The sequence below is a fragment of the Nylanderia fulva genome, unplaced genomic scaffold (assembly GCF_048542155.1).
Source record: "Nylanderia fulva isolate GAGA-0341 unplaced genomic scaffold, ASM4854215v1 Scaffold28, whole genome shotgun sequence".
Taxonomy (NCBI): Eukaryota; Metazoa; Arthropoda; class Insecta; order Hymenoptera; family Formicidae; genus Nylanderia; species Nylanderia fulva.
In genome coordinates this window covers 2,800,256-2,823,346 of record NW_028190347.1, presented here as the reverse complement: position 1 = coordinate 2,823,346, position 23,091 = coordinate 2,800,256, and the positions used below count along the sequence as shown (strand labels likewise).

At 31.5% G+C, this 23,091-nt stretch overlaps 2 protein-coding genes across 13 annotated transcripts in view; one reads left to right on the top strand and one right to left on the bottom strand.

Annotated features, from left to right (window-relative positions):
- The window catches only part of Tm1 (tropomyosin 1), a 37,267-nt gene extending 18,988 nt beyond the window's left edge, over window positions 1-18,279 (top strand). For 2 of the 10 annotated variants that reach the window (XM_029311140.2, XM_029311133.2), the window contains 7 exons: window positions 1,708-1,841; window positions 4,374-4,491; window positions 7,594-7,664; window positions 8,959-9,034; window positions 9,420-9,482; window positions 10,429-10,498; window positions 16,398-18,279. In XM_029311140.2, coding sequence (XP_029166973.1) covers window positions 1,708-1,841; window positions 4,374-4,491; window positions 7,594-7,664; window positions 8,959-9,034; window positions 9,420-9,482; window positions 10,429-10,498; window positions 16,398-16,480 — 615 coding nt within the window. In that variant the 3' untranslated portion in view covers window positions 16,481-18,279. Of the gene's footprint in view, window positions 1-1,707; window positions 1,842-3,800; window positions 3,919-4,373; window positions 4,492-7,593; window positions 7,665-8,445; window positions 8,517-8,958; window positions 9,035-9,419; window positions 9,483-9,696; window positions 9,760-10,428; window positions 10,499-11,194; window positions 14,111-15,449; window positions 16,063-16,397 lie in introns of those variants that run through there. The other 8 variants (XM_029311146.2, XM_029311137.2, XM_029311144.2 and 5 more) reach the window with 6 other exon arrangements.
- Window positions 18,008-23,091, bottom strand: part of LOC114937618 (LIM and SH3 domain protein F42H10.3) — a 27,665-nt gene continuing 22,581 nt past the window's right edge. For 2 of the 3 annotated variants that reach the window (XM_029311151.2, XM_029311153.2), the window contains 3 exons: window positions 22,712-22,915; window positions 21,584-21,732; window positions 18,008-21,211 (listed from right to left, as the gene is read on the bottom strand). In XM_029311151.2, the coding sequence (XP_029166984.1) occupies window positions 21,032-21,211; window positions 21,584-21,732; window positions 22,712-22,915 (533 nt within the window). In that variant the 3' untranslated portion in view covers window positions 18,008-21,031. The remainder of the gene's footprint in view (window positions 21,212-21,583; window positions 21,733-22,711; window positions 22,916-23,091) is intronic. The other variant, XM_029311154.2, reaches the window with a different exon arrangement.

The window sequence follows — 23,091 nt, the reverse complement described above, 5'->3', positions numbered from 1 at the left end:
AAACGTTTTACATCAATATGTGCGACATGATAATGACGCACTTTCATAAAATGATCACTTCAAAATTCAAGATATATAGATAAAAATCAAATGTCATACTGTACATTTATTTTCATTTTATTTTATAATCGTTCATCATGTTTATTACTGGCTAACGTGTTTTGCATTGGAAAAGAAAGTATTGAATTTGAATAAATATTTATTTCAATACTGCCTTATAAATCATTTATTTGAAACTAATAATATTGATTTTATGTAAAAAGATATTTATTTGATATAAGAAAATTCTTTTCGAAACGGATAAATATTTGTTTCAAATAAATGATTTATAAGGCAGTATTGAAATAAATATTTATTAATTTAATTTTTTCTTCAATGTGCGTATATAATGCAAATATCATCTTTTGTTGAAAGAATTTTTTGTCGCACTTAATAAAAAAGAATTAAATATCATATATTATCTGTAGCAATAAAAGGCATGATTTACAATATGCGATGATTACCTTTAACTGACTATGCAATCGTTGCTATCTCAATTCACATGACATCATCCCCATAAAATATACATAGGTGCGCCGAAATCCATGAATACAAAGTTCATGCCTAATAAAGTAACGTTGTAAATGAGCGCATGTTCCCTGCGGGATGAATTAGGGCCATTTAAAATGCACAATCGTAAACAGGTGCAGTTAACGAGGACAAGGGCCTCAAATTGTGTATGCGGATACACGTGTAATCGACCGTTAAGTAATTTACATCCGTGAAAATCGTACGCTTCGCTTAATCTCGTACAATTCTGCAAATAGTACATTTCTTCAATAAATTACAGATTAGTTTTTCTAAAATTAATTACTAAAATTAGCTTCTTATGTCGATGAAAAAAATCAAAGAATTTTTTGGCACAATATAGATTTGTCATGATTGAAAACATATATAGAAATCAGCTAATTATATAATAATTATAATGAATGCTCACTCCTTTTGATAAACGATAATATATTTGAACTATACCGTTTAATTATTAAAATAAAAATTTATTTAATCTTTATTACTTATGTTAGTATAAGAACTGTTAAAATTTTTCTAGCTAATTCAATATAATCTTATATATTTTCCGCGAACATTTTACGAATATTATCGTTTATATCAAGAATTTATACTTCATTAATCTGCAATGAAATCTAAAAATATTTATCTCGGATAAATTTCAAGACCATTCAAATAAACGAAGCAACATCATATTTTCATCAAAATCAAATATATATGCAATGGTAATCTGTTTGTATCAATTCTTAATGCAGTACACAAGGTCTTTGATATGCACGTAGAAATCTCTACGATCTCCAGCTGAGCGCTTTGTTGCGATAAGCTTTGATCACGTTCTTTCATCACATTATGGCATTATATTGGATTCAGATCGTTTCTAATCCGGCATCGACATACATTTAATTGCAATGTCGTGCCAGTAAAGTGCAGAGAATAATAAGAGATCAGCTATTTCATCTCTTATGTTGCTCTGTATAATTTCACTAATAAGTCAAGTCGATCCTGTCGATCATATCTCGATTTGGAAAGTTACATTTTTTTATATATTGAGAAATGCACATGAAATATTAATACCTATCAATTAATTAATCTATTGTAAAGATAACGAATTACAAATTGCTAACTTTTATTTTACGAAATGGATTTTTTCTTGTGTTACAGGCTGAGTCCGAAGTCGCAGCCTTGAATCGTCGTATTCAGCTGTTGGAGGAGGACCTCGAGAGATCCGAGGAGCGTCTTGCCACTGCCACTGCCAAATTGGCGGAGGCGTCGCAGGCTGCCGATGAGAGCGAACGGTAAATATTTGCTATCATACAAAAATATTGCCAGTATTTTTATTCATGCGAATCATCATTCCATACATCTACAATGAACAATTATGTTATCAATTAATGAATCAGAAACGAAACATCTCCATGACTGATTAATAATCGACACAAATTTATAATGAAAATATATATTTGCTTTCCATTGATAGCAAAGATTGATCATTGTCAGATATTTTTTTAAAGAATGATTAAAAGTAACATATATAGAAATATTACATATTGTACTATTAAAATACAAATTAATAAGACTATAAAATAATTTTTTACTCTCGACGATAATCGATGCAGTTTAATACTCGATAATTATTGACTAAAATATTTATTTGGAGAATAAGATTTATTATAAAATTTACTTTTAATCATTTTTATTACATACGAATCATCGTAATGAAAAAACAAACACAAAAGTGGTGTAAATCATCAGTGTTTTCGGTTTTGATTTTATCTTATTATTTATTTTATTATTTTTTAGAAAAATAATGCGTTAATAATTTTTTATTATAAATTTATATCTCAGTAAAAAAATAAAGCATGAATTTTTTTTCCAAAATATAAAAATCTTTTTTCCAAAAGTTATTGTGTGTAACATAATTTATACCACTTTTGTTATATAAAAATTCGCAATACAAATTTTATATGAATATTAATATGGAATTACAATAATTCTGAATCGTGTGTTATTTTTTGTTTATAAAATAATTCGGTATAGTATCGAAAATTGATTTTGTATCGCATTGAAAGAACTGATCTGAAAGAATGGAAATCTCTTGATTCATTCTTTCGCGATTTAATTATAGAACTGCGATACAACGTAATTTCGTTATGACTAATAACATGCCAAATATAGGTTCGAACGCACGATAGTTTTTTAATATTCAGTTACGCTTATATAATTATGATAAATGCAAAATTTCGAGAAATACAATCATTATTCCAATTCCGTCCTATTGTTTTTATGATAAATACATATGCAAGAGAGAGGTATATGCAAGAGAGTAGGTGTTTAAGTGTTTAATACACTTAGTAAAAATTTTAATAAAAATACGTCAAAATTACGTTGTATATAATTTAAAAAATAATATTGGATAACAAGTTTGCGTGATATTTTCTCTCTTTTGCATCTTTAAAATAAAATTTTACGGATTTTCAATACCACATCCTGGCCTGCTTTTTGATAACATTCGTATTATATTTACCGCGAGACGCGATAATGTCGTTTAACTTCTTACATAAGACATTTTTCCTGATTTTTACTCTACAGTGGAGAATAATTTCTGAATATGTGTACTTTTATGCTGTTTATTTATTGCTTAAGAAATTAAATTTATACGACGTCATAAAAATTTGAAACATATTATTTATATTTTTCTTCTAGTTGAATTTTTCTCTTATTTTTTATAATATATCTATATAATAAAACGTGCAAAAAAATATTAAGTATTAAAAAAGTAGTCATTAAATGCATTTGCAATTTTGAAAGCTTAATCATCCATCATGATTATTTTACGACAATACGTAAATGCTTAAAATAACGCTATGCTTATCGTCGTTGATAAGGAATGACGTCTACTCCTTACTTCTTGCTATGAGAGACATACATACATATAATAATATATTCTCTCTTACATTCACGAGTCAGAGTGTCAAGATAATTAATTTTTTGATTTGTTATTGATTATAATTATTAGACTACAAAGAAGGACGTGAAATTGAAATGCATATTACTGTTTCAATTAATATGCAAACATAATAAAATTGTTTTGCATTTAAATTTATTTTTGCATTGTTTCTACATATAAGTAAAAAAGGCAAAACTTTTAAATTGGTTAAAAATCGGGATAGTAATCGCATTTTATACGCGACAATGATATTTTTTTCAATCGCGATTGATTTATTTCTAAAAATCGACAAACAATCGATCGTTAGGATACGCAAGGCCCTCGAAAACCGCACCAACATGGAGGACGACCGAGTATCCTTGTTGGAGCAGCAGCTAGCACAAGCTAAATTGATCGCAGAGGAGGCGGATAAGAAATATGAGGAGGTGGGTCATGTATCAACGAACAAAGAGCAATAGAAATGGGACGAAGGGCCCTCTATTTCCCTTGTCGAAGGCAAACTACCAACTATTAGGACATTCAACCAATGATACCTTACGTTTTATTGTTTTTTTTATGAATGTAGAAACCTACTATTTGTTAAAATTTTTTCACGAAAGAGAAATAGTAGAATAACTTGTGAAAAAAATAGAACTTTATTTTCGGTTTGCTTAGACAATTCATTAATCAATCCTATATAAATACAAAAAGGCTTGTCCAGATCGGCTGGTAGTTCTCCTTCCTTTTCTTTCAGGAAAATTTCACAGGTAGACGTGGCTCGTAGCTGAGCAGAGCAGGCGTACTTCGATGATCTCGTCAGAAATCTATTTTATAATTTATCCATTTGTGTAATCGATTTGTAATCATAAATTCTTTCGTTCGGCATGTGTCCACCTTAAAGCGCCCGCAAGATTCTCGAGAATCGCAGCTTGGCGGATGAGGAGCGTATGGACGCCCTTGAGAATCAGCTGAAGGAGGCCAGATTCCTCGCTGAAGAAGCCGACAAGAAATACGATGAGGTTCGCGTGCCCGCGACTGCTACTGTCAAGCGTGTTGGCTGCAGTGACGATGATAATCATCATGACGATGATGGTTCCTAGTCGATAGTCAAAATAGTGCCTAACCCTGTAACTCTCTGTCTTCTCTTTGTGTGCTCGAAAACACCGTGGTTTGATACGCGTTTCTGTCGCGGAAAAAAAATATGAAGATATATATGTGTCTCACGTTTGTTGAATCGTTTGTTCATAGTCTGTTAAAAGAAAAAGGTTTTACGTGCGAGACATCTCGCAGTGAAATCTCGAAGAATTAAGGGCAATTCGTGAATGTCGATCTGTGATTGCATTGGGCTGCGAATCAAAGTGAAAAGTTTTTTAGAAAAGTTTTTAACGTGTTGTCGTCGCGCGACAGTGCAGTGTTTAAAAAAAAAAAGATCGTTCTCCTTCTCTTGTCTCAAAGTACAGAGAAAATCTATAGAAATCTATCACGCGAGAAGAAAAAGAGAGTGATATTGAGAGAGTTTTTAGTGTTTACGTGTTTCGAGCGCGATTCAATCGAAAAAAATCAGATATCTGTGATTTCCAAGTGTTTTCTCTGTTTGGTTAAAGCCAAGATAAGATGTCTCAAGTGCCAGTTTTATAATTAGGATTTAATCCTGTTGTTGCTATATATTCTTGTTATTAGAGATTCTTCTAGATTAGGGAAGGTCGTATACGACTAAGTTCGCGAAGAAGTTCGTAGAAGCGCTATTTATGATAGTTCGATAGTTTCTTCAGCTGAAACGAAATTGTCGTGGAAGTTGGACCACGTGCTCTCGGTTTGCTTAATCCGGCCTCGTTAATTTTTAACAAAAATATCGTCAATTGTGTTGTGATAAAACGGCGAGAGGCCGCACGATCTTATCGCGGCTTCGTGTCAAGCATATCACACGGTGCTGCTTTTGCCCAAAAACGCTCGTTTCGCTTTACTGATGAATTCGGAACATGCGTCAAAATAATGAGAGTTGTGATGGTAGGTGTTGGCCGCGATAACTTTGAAATTACGCTGATACACTTTGCTGTTTATCTATATATCAAGAATTACAATATTATCTCTAGTTAGGATAAGATACCGTAGATATAACTTGAAATCTTTTCAGTCGTCCACATGGTATATATATTCGCTAGGAGAAAAATTATTTGTATGCGGTTGATAATCAACGGAATCGTTCGATTTAATTTTTTAATTCAAAGACATTACTTTTTTCTATATTAATTATTTTTTTTATATATTAATTACTTTTCCATGAAAAAATGTCAATTTAATTTTATCTTCGAATCGTGGCAAACTGACGTTATTATTGAAGATTATAAACTATGAGATTTTTTTTATCGGGACTTCTGAATTCACCGTAATTTCAATCAATTCATTCTTTTTTACTTTCTGACGTTGTGTGCTATCTGTTAATTCGTCATTGATTAATGGTATGCGTAAAAACTAATCGTCGTGTGCGAGAAATTGATCTAATCGCAATGTTATATGAATCGTTCAATTTATTTCAGTAGATAGTTGCCTTCTCAGTCGCCAATAACCTCTTAATTAACGAATCTAACAGTCCATCCATTACAGAAACTTATAGAGATGACGACAAATTCTAACAGCAACCGAGTGTGTGCCGATGTCTTCATTGAATCTCCTTTTTTTTGCACATATATGTACATACATACATAAGACAACTTACGATTTATTCGCAAAAATATGACGCAATCTTATCGCAAAATGATATGGATGTTATGAAATTGGAAAATTTCACCAAGTTTAGAATAATTATAAATTACGCGTAATATTTAATTCGCAATGCTAAAAATCGTAATTACGAATAATTTAAATTTTCTTAACGAGTTGAATGACATTTTTTTCATCGCCTTGAAATATTGCATTATTTTTTCGAGCATTGTGCCAGTCATTCGCGTGCAATTATGTCGAGTGCAAGAAGACAGATTAATTTGTATCTCAAACGAGCAATTATTCAAAGTGGAAATAGAGTGAAGAAATGTGAAATAAATTAATTCACACGTGCTACCAATCTGTCAGATTTTTATGGAAAACGTTTTATGATTAATTGCGTCATGATTGTGCGAGAATTTTACTGCATGAGTATGAAAGATCATCGTAGGACACAAAAAAGATACGATATGTGTTATGGCTGACAATTTTTACCGAAAAAACATCAAAATATTTCGTATTCTACGACGGTCTTTTGTCCTAGAGTGATTACTCTTTTATGTGCGCTTACGAATCGATCAGGAGTCAGACGCATATGGCGTGCTGTATTTTTGATTGTTCGATTTTCGACAGCGTGCTCGATTGGAAGAAATAATTCATTTATGAGCGTTTCAAATGATTGAGAAAATTGATTGATTGATACATAATAATTTGCTATTATAGCGTTTCAATTTAAATCTAAATTCTCTGATAAAGATACGCTTAAATAATACAATTATATAATTAATAATGTTAATACAAAAGGCACACACACACATATATATATATATATATATATATATATATATATATATATATATATATATATATTAAATTCTATAAATCATATCACATTAATTTAATCAATTTTCTCAATATAAGTATATTACATAATTTTAAGTCGCTCTAAATGATCTATAATTTATGAAAAAATTTAAAACAGAAATCTATACAATTTTAAAAATATGTTATATTTTAATATTGTACATATACGTATTCTGATATATTTTTCTTGCATTATACGACGCATAAAATTATAAACAAAATTCTGTTCCAAGTCGCGAATTATAGATCGTTTAAAATGAATATAGAAAATACATCATACTTCTTATCGAAGATGTATTGACTCTGTTTTTCGCGGAATGGCAATTTTGCATACCGATTAAGCGCAAATACCATCGCACGCACTTTAGCTCGTCAGCGGACTTTGAGCACATAAAAGAGAGAGAATCTAAATCCATAACTCTTCCAATCGCGGTTACGACGCCGACGACGAGACGTCTCGCTGCCTCTGGAAATTTTCAGAGACAGCGCGATCGTCGAGGAGAATGAAGAAGAGAACACATGTTAGAAATCGTGTATGTATGTATCGTTTACAACAGGTCGCCCGTAAATTGGCCATGGTTGAGGCCGATCTAGAACGCGCAGAGGAGCGTGCCGAGGCCGGAGAGTCGTAAGCATCGTTTTTATTAGGCATCTCTTTCATCCGGCACACTTTTTGTCCCGAGTGTGAATTTTTTTATCCTCTCCTCCCTTCCAGACGCCTCCCTTTCTTCTCATTTCGCATTTTGTCGATCGCGCTTCGATTCGCTCCCGTAACTTTTGACACCGTTAGCTCGCATCATGACGACGACATGGAATTATGTACCCCTTAATCACGTCCGATACTTTTGCACGATACTTGTTGTGATCGCATTGTATCGTTGTGGAGTATTCGAATTAATATCTATCTCTTCGTAGGAAAAGCCGGGATTACGAAATGTCATAATCTTAATTGTTAAGAGGAATATTAGATGTTTTCTCAATAATATCTCGATATATGGTAATAATGGCTTTTCTCTACGAATACCTTCTGCGTCTGAGGAAAATAAATAAAAAATTACAATAAATTGAATACAATAATTTTAATTGGTACAGCATTGTAAATTTTTCTCAGTACGCTATGCAGTAACATTTACATCCCAAAATCATTTATTTTTGATACAATATTGACTTAAAGAACCACTCGTAGACGCAGATGTGATTTTCATATATGATTTTCATTAATATTGCGGTACAGTGCACTTATACTAATTTTTCGACAGCTGGAAGGAGCCCTTAGAAGCCAGGAGAATGACATTTAGGACATTTTATGCTGTGCATGCTGACATTTATAAAAATTTTTTTAATTACTATTTTTTTACACCCACCTCACCTTTGCTTTTGCGCATGACATGTGTGGCTGTTGATCACAGGTCGCCAGGAAACTAGCCATGATGGAGCAGGATCTCGAACGTGCCGAGGTAAAGGCCGAACTTTCCGAATCGTAAGTGCAATCACATGCATGCATCCTTTTTTCTCTTTGTGCGACACTTTGTCATCGCTCGCTTGTTATGTAATTCACAAATTTAAATTACTGCCGAACGTTTCAAAAACTCAAAAATGTTACAAAAATTTTACAACACGAATACAACAGTGTACCTTTTTATCATTTTGTATCATATCAAATCTTTTACTGATATAAAATTTGACGTTACGATAAAATTGCATCATAATTATTTTTTATCTCGAAATAAATTCTGTTTTTAACTCTACTTCCTCTTGAATTGCTTAATTAATAATAGAAAATAATTATTCAAGATCATTGGAAACGTTCGCATGTAGTTTCAATATTTTCTGCTCTTTCTCTCATTTTCCTTTATGCGACGACCTATAAATTTCAAAATCTCATTTATCAATTTATATTAAACAGTTAATTAACTTTACAGCAAGATCGTAGAGCTTGAAGAAGAATTACGTGTCGTCGGCAATAACTTGAAGTCCCTCGAGGTCTCCGAGGAAAAGGTAAATGATTTATGTATTTTATGCGCGATATACAACACAATCAGACCGGAACATGATTCCAGGGATTATATTCTTAATTCGTTCCTTAATTTTATATTAAAATGACTTCTCTTTAATTGCCAATTAGTTCACATTTAATGTCGGGATAATATTATAAATAGAAAGTAAATTAGATACATCGTTTTATAATATATATATATAAGTTGATCATAAATTGTAAATTAAATCGACAAAATTGTAATAATTAAATCGTGTTGGCATCAATTTAAAGATAAACGTCATTTTACGCTAAGTACGTAATAAAATATCCTCCAATCAAATGTTCTGGGAAAAATTAAATCATTGTTATACGAGAGAGAAATAATATTTACGTGATTGTATATAGGCCAACCAACGCGAGGAGGAATACAAGAATCAAATTAAGACCCTCACTACCCGTCTAAAGGAGGTACACATCCTTTGGGAGTGTCTTGCTTTTGCATTTTTTAATAACGTGTGATCCATCCTCGCGTCTTATAGGTCTTGCCACTAAAATATTTACTCGCGTGTCTTTATTGTTTTACATCTGACCCTGTTTTTTTATAAATAACTAAATAGTGTTTTGCGTTGCAATAAACTAACGATAGCTTGTTTTGTCTTTTGTTGTGCTTGATTAAAAACAGGCAACGCAGAGAGAGGAGACATTTGAGGGCCAAGTGAAGATTCTGGATAGTCAATTGAAAGAGGTGTGTATGTAAAAATAAATAAGCTAACTTGAAATATATTAAAAAATATATACTAGCTGTTATTATATCACCATTTAAATTCCGATTAAAAATGTCTGAAAAAGAAAATAAAAAAATAATGCTTAGGATAAATATTTGCAAAAAAGTAGCTTTTTAATTATATACTCTTATGCTCTTATATGAATTATAAAGTTTTACGCACACATGAAATTCTCGAAGCCTTATAAATATCTACCTAAATCTTCATAGATTACATCACAAGGTATGATGCACACGAGTGTGTACTAATATTGTTTTTTTAAATAATATTGTTTGATAAGTGAAGCTGTGCTTCTCATTAATAGGATATTAATCATGCAATATATATATATATACATCGTAATTAAATTTTTATAACTTCAATTTAGATTGATTTGCAATTCTAAACGTGTGTGATGTGAAATTCGTTTTACCTGCATGGCGTGAAAATTGATATTGACCGAAATTATTGATCTCAACGATTTCAAGAAAGTAAAACACTCGTTAATTAATTTAGCGGAAGAATTATGTATTCTCGAATACTTCAAAAGGCAGTCAAAACAGATGCTCTTTTTTTTGAAATCGATGAGTCACATTTTAATAAAACTGTAAATTTTCTTATTGACATACAAATATATTGTATTTGCGTAGGCTGAGGCACGCGCCGAGTTCGCGGAAAGATCTGTGCAGAAACTCCAGAAGGAAGTTGACAGGCTCGAAGGTACGTATCTAGTAAAGAAAAAAAAAACGCACATTTTAATATAATTATTTTTTTCAATATCAATTATTCTCATTACACTCTTTGACATGATTCATTGTCAATTCAACTGAATTTCTTAAATGTATTAATATACATATTATCTCATATAGATTTTATGATATAATTTTTTTATCAAGTGGAAAGAGAAAGAGAAACGAATTCAAGCAAGATTTTTATAACGATTAGAAATTATCTATCCAAGTAGGTTTTTTTAAAGAATCGATGTCATACTTGAACGGATTTGAATTTCTGAGACACAGTTAAAAACATAATGAAGAACCTAATTATTATATATGCATATATGAATTAATATTCATAAATTTAATATTTTTTAAATAGACGGAAATGATAGCAGAAGAAAATTCGTATATCTAGAATACTCAAATAATCGAAATAATGAAATATCAAATCAAATACCCCAAATATCTCAAATCTATGTTGATTAGTCTTTCTAATTGCGATATACACACAAGAAAATCGCGGTTCGACAATCGCAAAACAATTCCCGTTTTTCTCGCAGTGTGTGTACGTGTGTGTATATGTAAGTGTGTGCTGTTTTATTTGCGCAATTGACCCATCTAACCGCCGAAACGCAGTGTATTACGCTCGCGTGTGGCTTGCCGTGTGTTACTTCCCTTTAACCAGTGATCTTTACAGACGACCTCGCGGCCGAGAGAGAGAAAAACAAATTGCTGCAGGAGGAGATGGAGGCCACTCTGCATGACATCCAGAATATGTAGATCATATTTTTCGCGATGGACAAAAAAAAAACGCGTAACGCGAGAACGTTCATAGATAGAAAGAGCGGAAACTTATGAGAAAAGAAAAAGGAAACGAAAGGAAAATTGCGTGCGAATAAAGTTGAACGGCGGTAACGAGAAGAAGTGAATGAGAGAAGCAAACACGCGCGTTTTATATACAGCGCGAGCGTTTTGTGTGGTGCATACCTTAATATTAACGGATAAAAATGCAGTCCTTAGACTAGCCTTATACCCTCCATTACGTCCATCCGCAGTACGTGTACGTATTATACGTGTGTCTGTGTGCGTTACATATGCCCATCTGCAGGCGCGTATCGCAAGATGCACGGACTGATGAAAGATGAGAGAAAGGAGGTGAAAATAGAAGAATGGAGTGTGTGTATGCATGTGTGTATGCGTGTGTGTATGTGGGTATGGAAAAGGAAGAGGCAGAAAGAAAGAGCGTGGACCTGAAAGGTGGAGAATGAGGAAGTCTTAAGTATAATACGCGACAGGAACAGGTGGTAGGATGATTTCGTAAATAATAAAGTTACTTGTAATCGAAATTTGATTTTAGCTTTAGATTTTAGCTTGTAGTCTGCCTTTAAATTTTAATTCGATAAAAATTGAGGCATGGCTGCGACCGGTTTGAGGTGTCTTCGAGCTCGTCTAGATTTCAATTTCGTTCAAAAAAATGGTTACTGATCGTGAGTGGAATACGTGAATAGAGATTACAGGGAAGTAGAATGGGAAAAAAGAGAAGAGAGACGCGCGCGGATCGATTTGTTTGTATCGAGAGAGGAAAAGTCCGATGTGAGAGATTTTCAAACCAATTTTCTCAAACGTATCAATTTTATGCGCCAAAAACGATGTATATATATGTGTATTTAAATGTAATATATTATATGTTATATATATATATATATATATATATATATATATAATATGTTATATTTCTATAATAATCCGCGCTCAACTAAAAGATTCTCTCTAAAAAGAATGATTACCAAGTAATAAAACTTTTAGAAGTGACTTTTACGAACATTTTTTTATTCATCAGTTGATTAGCCGAACATTTTATCGAATTTGTGCGTGCTTCTCTCGATACAAAAGAACAAAAATATGCAGACTCCTACATAATGGAGGGAAACAGCTTATTTTTTTCCGTTGCCTTACATTCCTCGTTTTCACGCGGCTCAGCTCGCGCGAGAAGAGAAAAACTTGTCAGTTTCTTTCATTTATCTGTTTTTTCTTAAATAGATATCGCGTTATATCTTCTCATTGCCGCCGATGAGAACAAAGACGTAAATAATCGTGCATTTAACAGACTTCCACTGCCAAACCGCCAGCAATTTTGTAAAACTATATCTTCGTAGTATGTCTTTGTCTTCGTTGTGCAATACTTGATTAAATAATTAAAACCGAACGCATTGATACGATATTGCCATATAATTCCGATTTTTCTTCTTGTAGAATCAAACAATCGAGAATTATTATGCATTTGGCCTAGTGTGTTTAACTTCGAGCCTACGAAAAATTATCTAATGCTCAAGATACTAACGGGGAAGCAACTGACTTTTTTTTTATATCACGTTCTACAGCTTCCCGTGCCAGCTGAGCCAATCCGATATTTACCGATCGTGCCTGTATATATATTTACATAAATACTAATCACACACCTCGGCCAAACAAATCTCGATGCAGGGAACGTGCTTCGTTTCGAACGTAAAAAAAATCGGAGGAAATAATGACTGCGATTGGTCGAAGATATCCGACGTTAGTTCCATTTCTCCTATAATTTTTGCCCCTAATTACTATTACTATTAATTGATATACAATCATTATTAATATCGCTGCTATTTGATGCTCGAACATGGTTAATTTTGGATAGAAATGATTTCTCTCATTCAATCTTTTTTTTTTAACGAGATAATTATGTCGCAATAATATAATAATATTGACTTCGATGTCGTAACTCGTGGTTTTTCTTGTAGCACTTTTCCTGCAACATATTCTTGGATGGCCTTTTGATGTAGGAATATGCATCGTCCTCTTTTCGTTTCGGTATACATAAATGCATGCACTACATTATTCTCTCTCACATGATAAGTAAAGTGATCGCAAAGATACGAAGCTATTTAATATAAGATTTAATATACTCGGGATTGACTCCTGGATGAAAAACTACAGAAAAGAGATGAAAAAATTTAGCACGAGAAGTCTTAATTTTAATAATTAGCTCTTTACGATTTTGTTTCCGTCGCGTCGAATTATATTGTACAAATTGATATTTCTGCTCTAAATACAATCATAGTATTAATAATAGATAATAATATTGATTATTAGGTGACGTTTAATCATGATCATGTGTGATATTAACAATCGCGTTGTCTAACAATATTTCGTTCGAAAATTCGGATTATTTCGAATTGTACATTTCGAGAAAGCAATAATTATATTTATGCGAAGATGACGATGAATTAACATATATACAGTAACATATGCGTTATCGAAAGGCCACCCGAAGACAGCGCGTGTATTCTTCAAGTTAACGTCACGCGTAAACGTTATTTTAAAAAATAGCAATCGCGAAAAGCACAACTACATGTCCTATCGTTGAGTTTTGTTAGCCACATTTTTTTTATAATGCTAAAATGGAATAGATACTTGAGTTTAAGAGAGTTGTAGTTTTTAATAATTTACTTAATATTAATGAAAAAAACATGTGAATGGAATGATAATAACACTAATATCATTGTAATATTAATGAATATTATATATTTACTATTATTATAAAACTGTTTATAATATATATTTTAATTTTGAAAAAAGAGTGTGTCGTTTTTGTTTTTTGTTGTGTGTCGTTACCTTTTTTTTTACCTAATAATCCTACGCGAGTTAACATAACGACATAACTACATGTCCACGCGATAATATAACTGTGTGGCCGCCTTGTTAGACAACCCTGTAACAAGTTGCATGATAAACGAAGAAAGTGTGGTACGTATACTTTATTTACGGTGAGTAAATCCGCTTAATATCGGATTTTGCTATTTAACGCATGACAAATCTCATATATTTGATACTATAAAATTCGCCCGATTGTCTTCATTTTTGTCATAATTACTTTCGCAGATATGCCTTTTTAATTTGCGCAATCTTTTACCAATATTGAAATAACATTTTCACGTCATCGATATCTGCTAGATAAATTATACATTATCGATTTACATAAGCATAATCATTTGACTATATTAATACATTCTGGAAAAATTAATTAAAAAATTCAGTTTAATGTAAAGAATATTTTGAATTCAAATAACCACACATCAGTAGAGTTAAAGAGAGCGACACAAATATATATATATATATATATATATATATATATATATATATATGTACAAAAATAGATTTTTGATCGGAGAAATTTGGAGATAATTGGAGTATGATTGATGAATAATTTTTATCATTTTATTTTTTCATATATATATGCCAGATTTCTTATTCAACCTATTAGATTATATATATATTAGTTTAATTATTTTCACTGCTTGGTTGATCTACAATCGCGTGCTTGCTTATTTACGCGACTTTAACAGTTAATAAACGCTCTAATTTCCACATCTCTCCTAAATACTGTTTCGAGCATTTTTTACATAACACATGCCACGCATTAATAGATGAACCATAATTAAGTAACAGCTATACCTATAACATTGCAAATGCTTGCAGATGAGATGGTGATCGAAAAGGAGAAATTCAAAGAGGTCGGAGATGGCCTGGATAATGCATTCATGGAGCTTTATGGCGTCTAACGCAGCTATTAATTATCTTCCTAATACTTAAAAATCAAAAACCTTTCTTATAAATCTAGCTTGCACTTAATACTTATTCCGTAAGTTACCCATCTATGCTTTTTTAACCCGCTTGCTGCTAATAATCACAGCTTTCTAATTAAATCACCTGAAGGAATCTTTCATCAATCTAAGAATCCGCGATCTTAATATCAGTTTCATATCTTTTTTTCTATTCTGATTTTAAAATTAAATATTCGATGTACTTAATAAGATCAAAATTGCGCACTTTATTTTATCTCAAAATGAATATTAAGATACAATTGATAAAGATATGATGAGTGAGATATTTTTACAATAACTATGTTTTTTTTGCAGACGAACTCGTCCACGAGAAGGAGAAGTACAAATACATCTGCGACGACCTGGACCTCACTTTCACCGAATTGGTTGGTTAAATCGGGTTACCGAATATTCGCATCCGTTGTCGAACTATTTCTACACACTACGATTCGATCGCGACATCGGCCATCTGATGCATATACTTTTGTTATGGAGTAACTAAAATCAATGTATAAATATCAATATGTTCCACGTTCTCTATAAATGTTCTCTTTTTTTATTTATCAACGATTCCATTGCACTTTCGGCTTTCAGAGAGCGTAGAGCAGTCATAGAACCGCAATTATTTATTTATTTCGAAAATATCGCTTATATATGTATATAAATCAAAATTACAAATATAATTTCTAACGTAAATATATATTATGCGTAATTGCATTACGCTGCTTTAACAATCGAGCATACGATAAATAGAGCAAAAAGAAGAGTACAGTTCAATCTCTGTACGAATCATTAATAAAACATTAAGTTTTGAAAATATATCTTAGTGTTTCTGTTAAATTAATTAACTTGAAATTGTCGATCTGTATAAGGCCATCTTTGTTTCGAATACTCTCAAGAATAAATAAAAGAAGATATCAGAATTTAATGCACTGCTTTCTCTTTTACATCTAAAATATATCCTGTTCCTTAAACTTAAAAAAAAACTGCGGCTTGTTTTTAAAAACCTATTCTATTCTTTAAATAGGTTTTAGATAAAAGAGCAAAACATAATATTACATTTTTATTTCTTCAACTTTCACTTTAAGTTTGTCAATATAATAGTGGTCGTCTAGCTCCAAAGTATCAATCTAAATCTTGCAGCAAACCGTAAAACTGTGTTGTGTGTGTCTCTTTCTCTTTCCAATTAAAAATATTAAAATGTATACCTGACTAACCATCGTGCCGTCCACTAATACCACGTTCCCTCCCTTCTTATTGCAGACGTGCTGGTAAACGAGCGCTGTAAATACAAAGCAATCGCCGACGAGATGGATCAGACGTTTGCCGACCTCGCCGGATATTAGCAGGCAGGCTAAGAGCGTGCGACAGAGGTATTGCATACACGCGGGGAAAGAAAAGAACGAACAAAAAAGATAATTCACGCTATAATAAAATGACACTGCCAGCACGCGGATCCTTCGTCACATGTGTCATCGTTCAACACATTCTACAAACTGCAAGCACCTCTTCGAGAGACGAAGGGGATAATCTGCTGACATTTAATCGCGCAGCGTGACACTCGATGGACAATCCGTAGAATTAAACTGTCAAATCGAGTTATTCGTCGAAAATATCATTACACGCCTTCTACATTCCTCGACTTAATTAATTTTATTTTCAACAAGCTCATTCCAGAATTTTATAGAAATTTAAATTTTCTTTAAAGATTACGCTTGAGAGAATAGAGAATCTCACTTGAACGGTATATGAATGTATAAGATATTCGTTGCCCATTCGAGGAAAAGATCGAAAAATTATATATTTTCTTCCAAAATCTGGCACAAAATTCCACGATCTATAATTATTTATTAAATATTGATTCTATCCATTTATTTGCGCTTATAGCAATATTATCCTTTTGATATCCAATAATCTCCATTATTTCTAAGATTTATATGCATAATTTATATTTATGTTCTAAATTTGCCTACTTTCTCATATCTGTAACGATATTAACTGTTAAGGAACCTTTAAACACTCTAAATTATTTTCATTTTGCTCAATTGCATAATTTCTACTGAGAACTCGTATCGAAAGTTGCGCTGTTTCACATTAACTAAAATATATAAATAAATAAATATATATATATATATATTATATAAACGCGTATGAAACGAAAACGAAATGTTTGCGCAAAAGATTTTGTCCACACTCAATTTAAATCTACGTCGAAAATCCATATGGCCTTAAATATCACATCTTTTAGGTCATTATCATTGCGACAAATGTGTGTTCAAGGCACGTTTATGAGCAGGAAACGAATTGTATAAAATCTTTCGATAATAATTATTTCGATTTGTACCTATATCGTATAAATATGAATTGAAAGAAAGGGATTGCTATAATAGCATTAAAGTGCAATATATAAAATATATAAGGATGATAAATTTCCTGCTTATAAAATTTTCATTTTTTACTTCAGAGGCAGCGCTAACATTCATCGATTATAAACATAAATTTTCTTTATATTCCATTCGCCGCATTCCACCGCATTCTACGATTAGACAGTGCGGTCTAATTAGTCAATATAACGCTTAAGTTTTTTCCATTACATATTAAGGAATACCATGTATCGCATCCATACTTTCAAGTCACGCTTCTATGTTGTATCGTGCATTATTGTGTTAAATATAAATTATCACAATTGATCCGCTAAAGTAAAATATCTCGTTTCGAGCAAACGAGGTATAGTGTTCATTATAGCATATAAATAAAGTTGCTTCTACGATAAGATTTGGAAAGCGATCTGGGCTGAAGATGACAATTATGCGAAAAATGATAGAATAATATTACATATATATAGCGAGAAACGCTTTTTTTTTTAAAGGAGAGAATTGAAAGGTCGATAAGTTCGATATATATTACGGTTCTCGGCATTAATGCTGAAAATTTTATATCTTACTCTTTTGCATGTTAATTCAAAATAATTCAATGATCACACGCATGATCACGCAAATTATCGGCATTGATTGAAATTTTGCGATGGACCAAGCTCAGAGACTTTCAAGCATGCACTTGATACAGCGATCTTGACTATCTTATGTGATATCTATCATTATTTGATTGTATTTATATTACTTTCAATAAATATGCATATTTTATATCTCTGCATCCTAAATGTCTTATTTGATTTTGCAATCTCGTCATTCGCCAGTAACGAACCATTTGGCTGCGATAGTTGTTTTGCAACTAATTTATATCGCAGCTGCTATGTGACCGAAAATTTATTACTTTATGATAACACTGACAATGAATATTAATGGCATCAGTGAAACTTGCAATGTCTGTTCAAACAGTATTAAATGTATTAAACTCTGCCGTGTTATCATGATTACACAAATTTATCGCGATATCGCGTGGTCATGCCAAAAAAATAGATGTACTCTTAATTCTTAAAAAATATGGATATAACATGTAGTATAATATAAAATATAAAAAATACAATGATTCATTACAATCTCTGAAGAACTTCTGATTATGTTTATCTTAACGAGGGGATTTATATATATATGCGCAGAGATGTTTTTCGTGAATATCAAATTTATGACTAAATGGAAGAATGAATGAAAATAAATTATACATACTGTGATAAAATAGAAACGATAGATGTGTCTTTGTGATTTTTTTTTGAATAAAAAAATGTGAAAAGGGAAGTTTTTTTGTTAGAAAGAGGAATGGCTGTAGTGAATTCTGCAATTAATAAGTCGTAGATTTATATAACATATACAATATTCATTATTTATGATCTGATACGATAATATAATATTATTTGTCTAAACACAACGCTAATATATATTTCTGAATCTTGCATTAAAATTTGAAAAATTCTCTTATCAGCGATCTAATAATTACAAAAGTGCTGAATAACATATTTCCAAAAATATCATTCTCTTTGCTTATAAACGAGGTCAAACGATGTCACGTGGCGCGCAAACAACGAATTATTTATTACCTTTACACGTTTCGTTAATCTGCATAGTTCCATCAGACATCGTTTACACAATCCGCCTATTCAGGTAAATGCGATGTAATTTTACATTTCTGAGAAACCAGTTTAATGTTAATTTAGAAACACAACGACAAATTCGACAAGAGACATTCAAAAGCACCTTGTGATGGGCAATACGATGTTTTATCAACGATCCCAATTTGGCGATTATTTCTACGCCTTAAACACAAACTAGAAAGATCTATGTTAAAATACCAATTTTTATGTTAGCTAAAATAGCTAAATATTGCGCTTTTAAAACACGAATTTTACAAAAGCGTTCCACATCGATACAAATTAAATACAGATCATGTATTTTCAATTAAAAATTCTCGAGTTATTCGGTAACCTCAGAATCGCTAAACGATACAATAACTTATATCAACAAATGTAAATGTAAATGCAATTTTGGAAATGTGAAGCATACAAGTATGGGCCGTACGAGATAAAACTTAAAAACTATGCGGTAAATATTGGTTAATTGACGTTAATTAGTTGATAAATCAATAACAGTATTTAATTATTCTCGTGCTTCTGGTAATTAAAAAGAAAGGCAAGTGACAGCATCTCCCTTTCACATTAACAATATTATGTTCCCCATTATTTCAATTTGGTTGACTTGTAGAATTATTTATAGCCTGATTATTTTATATATGCTAATCAGACTATATTAACGCGGCATTGCTGCGTAGTAAAAATCTTCATATTATATATAACAGTGCAGTCCTTCATGTAGTTATATAAAAGATATCCATACTGCTAATTAACAGCCTATATGTATAAGGCACATTGTATAGTTTTTTTACAAACATAAATGCGACGGAAATTTTTGAACTCTATGTGTTATTAGAAGAAATTATGTATTATCATGAATAAAAAATTATTTTATCATCTTTGAAAGCAATAATAGAAAAATCGAATAAACGATATAAAGACAAGAATATCAAGTTAACTATAAAAGCAGAATGATTAGAAATAAAATAATCTGATTAATTAATGTTAGTCGCTTATATCAAATATAACAAATAACATAATTTTCTCATCAGCATAAAGAATGATGAACAGAAAAACTTTTAACAAGCCCTTAAATTGTGTGAATTAATTAAATTAATAAATATTTTTAAAATTATGTGTATCATTTAAATTCATCAAGTTTTTCAAGAGAAAAAGTGAAAAAATAACGCTAATTTAATAACTGTGAACTATTAACTAATAACAAAAAAGTAAGTAAAAGTGAATCGCAAAAAGACATCTTTTATACTTGGTTCTTCCTAATTGTTGATTAGCACTAATATATCACTCCACGAGCTGTCGGAATTCTAATTTTAATTGGCATAATTTATCGCAGTTATATAGTTTGGTCCCATTATAAAATTCTATAACATAAAACTATATATTGTCATTTGGAAGTCGGTTGCTAAAGTCAGAGTACTTGCGTTAAATTAAGATACTCATGAAAAACACGTTTTCGAGCATTTATAAAACTGACTTGAAAATTCATAATTCTCAAACCTGTTTGTCCTGTAGTGTATTTTAGGGAAAACTCAACCTTCTCTTTATTCAAATAGATTGTGTATCAATATGATACCGATATAAAAATGATCGAAAATTTGTAATATCAGATTCAATAAACTAAAGTTCTCCATGAAACACTTTAGTATCTGATTTCCTAAGACGACAGTTCGTCGTTCGATTAAACGAATAATCTTACGAATAACAAGAACCGGATAGAAGCATTGCCTCGAGTATTATATTGCGTATTTTTCCTTATCGTCTCTTCCTTCATTAAAACGCACCGATTAATAAGCGCGCTGCGACTTAAATAACGGTAATTAGCGAATGAAAGCTCGATTTGAAAAACAAGTGTTTAAATCTGCGCCGGTTCGACGTAATTAGCAGGTAGCATGCCGTGTCGCCCCGTACGTTGCACCAGTCCGGTCATCCATCCCTCATCGACGGCTGTGCAGTTGACAATCAAATCGCCGTCGCAGAAACTCACCTCGTCAAGGTCTTGCGCCTCGTAGTCATACATCGCTCTGTACACTCTCTGCAGCAGGAGAAAAAACATCAGATCACATATGCTATGATATATTAAACGTTTGGAATCTTTCTATTTATTTTACATTAATTTATATAATACTTTATTTTTCTTTTATTTTTTATTTAAAGAATTTATTTAAAAAGTTTATTTTTGTGCAAAATCAATATTTTAAAATAAAATATTGATATATATGTATATCAAATTTTATGAAAAATATTGCACAAGAATAAATTTTGTAATAAACTCGTAATATTTAAAGTAATTATTTTAAATAAATGTTAAATATATATAATTTTTATACTTTATATTGATTTTTATATTTTATATTCAAGATGATAAACAATATAATGCGATTCAAATAATTAAAAAAATATTTACCCCAACGTTGGGAGGCGGTGGCGGTGGTTGATGCTGAAGTTGATGCTGATTATTGTTTATTGTTGTGGCTGGCGTTAACGATCCGTAATATTCGTTTACAGGATCGATGTCAGCAACCGAGCCAATTTTTCGTGTTGGCGGATTCGTCACTGCAATATGTCACATTTCCATGTACAAAACATGCAAATAATAATTTACAAATAACTTTCTACACATTTATATAAATGCTTAATTCATTCTGTTATAAACATCCCTTTATGCTCAGTTTAATAACAATTGTTATTTTATATACATAATCTTTTCTTCGATCTGCCAACATAAATTATTCCAAAGTTTTAGCAATGAGTAAACACGGAACCACAAAACAAGAAATGTTAAAAACAAAGATGATTGCAACGAAAATGATGAGTGACTTTCTATTTCCTCAACAAGATGAACGCAGCGATGTCGCAACGATTAATTCCAGTGCAAATTAACAAGTGCTTCGACGATCTATCTTTATAATGATTCAAAATGATATTATGTAGGCATAATGATGCAAATATAAAATGTACAAGCGATGATAAAACTTCCAAACGACATTACAATCCAAAGATCGTATTAACTCCGGCGCTTAAAATAGAAATAGCTAAAAGCTTTGTCTATTGTATAAGAATATAATCCAATAAAAATTGATTTCTTAAAACTACAGATACATATTTTATCCCACGTGATCATAAGACAGTCATAAAATACAAATGATTAGATAGTCAGTCAAATTCAACATAATGTTAATTGTAGTTTTTCTTCGCGTTCATCTTTTCCCATCAATAATTTATATATAAATTAAAAAACCAAAAAATACAATTATTCGTGGATACATGTCCAAAGTGATATCTCATTATATCGTCTTATTATAAAAAATTAATATTTGTATAATAAATGTTAATATGCTTTAAATGTAATTTATATAATAATAATTTAAAATAATTATATTAATTAATTAAATGATATTAATTTAAAAAATATATTAAAAATATATTATGCAATATATATATAAGTCCATGTTATAATAAGATATAATATATAGTCATGCAACGTCTACATAGCGAATAGTTGCAACGATTGCAGTCGCGAAGATAAACGCACCTGGTCCCTTGTCACTCGTGTAAATGACAGTGGTGGCAGCTTGCCTTGCGGAATAAGGACTCGGTCTCGCTTCGCAAAGGGGATCGTAATCAGCGATCCTACCTGGTGTCCTTTGTACCGGCGAATTCGCCGTTCTCGGAGGCGGCGGATTGGCATTTAAACTCGATGCAGGGGCGATCGTACCGTCTGTGTACTCTACATATTCTATATGAACAATGCACAAGAAAAGCTAGCGATAGATTCAACGAGAAGCGACCAATGGTCTGTCTATGATTAACGGCGAGGGCAGAATAAAAAAAATAAAAAAATAAAAAAAAACTCGTATACGTGTTAATCCTTCGACTGCATTTTACATTTTTAATCGGTTGAGCAGCAATGCA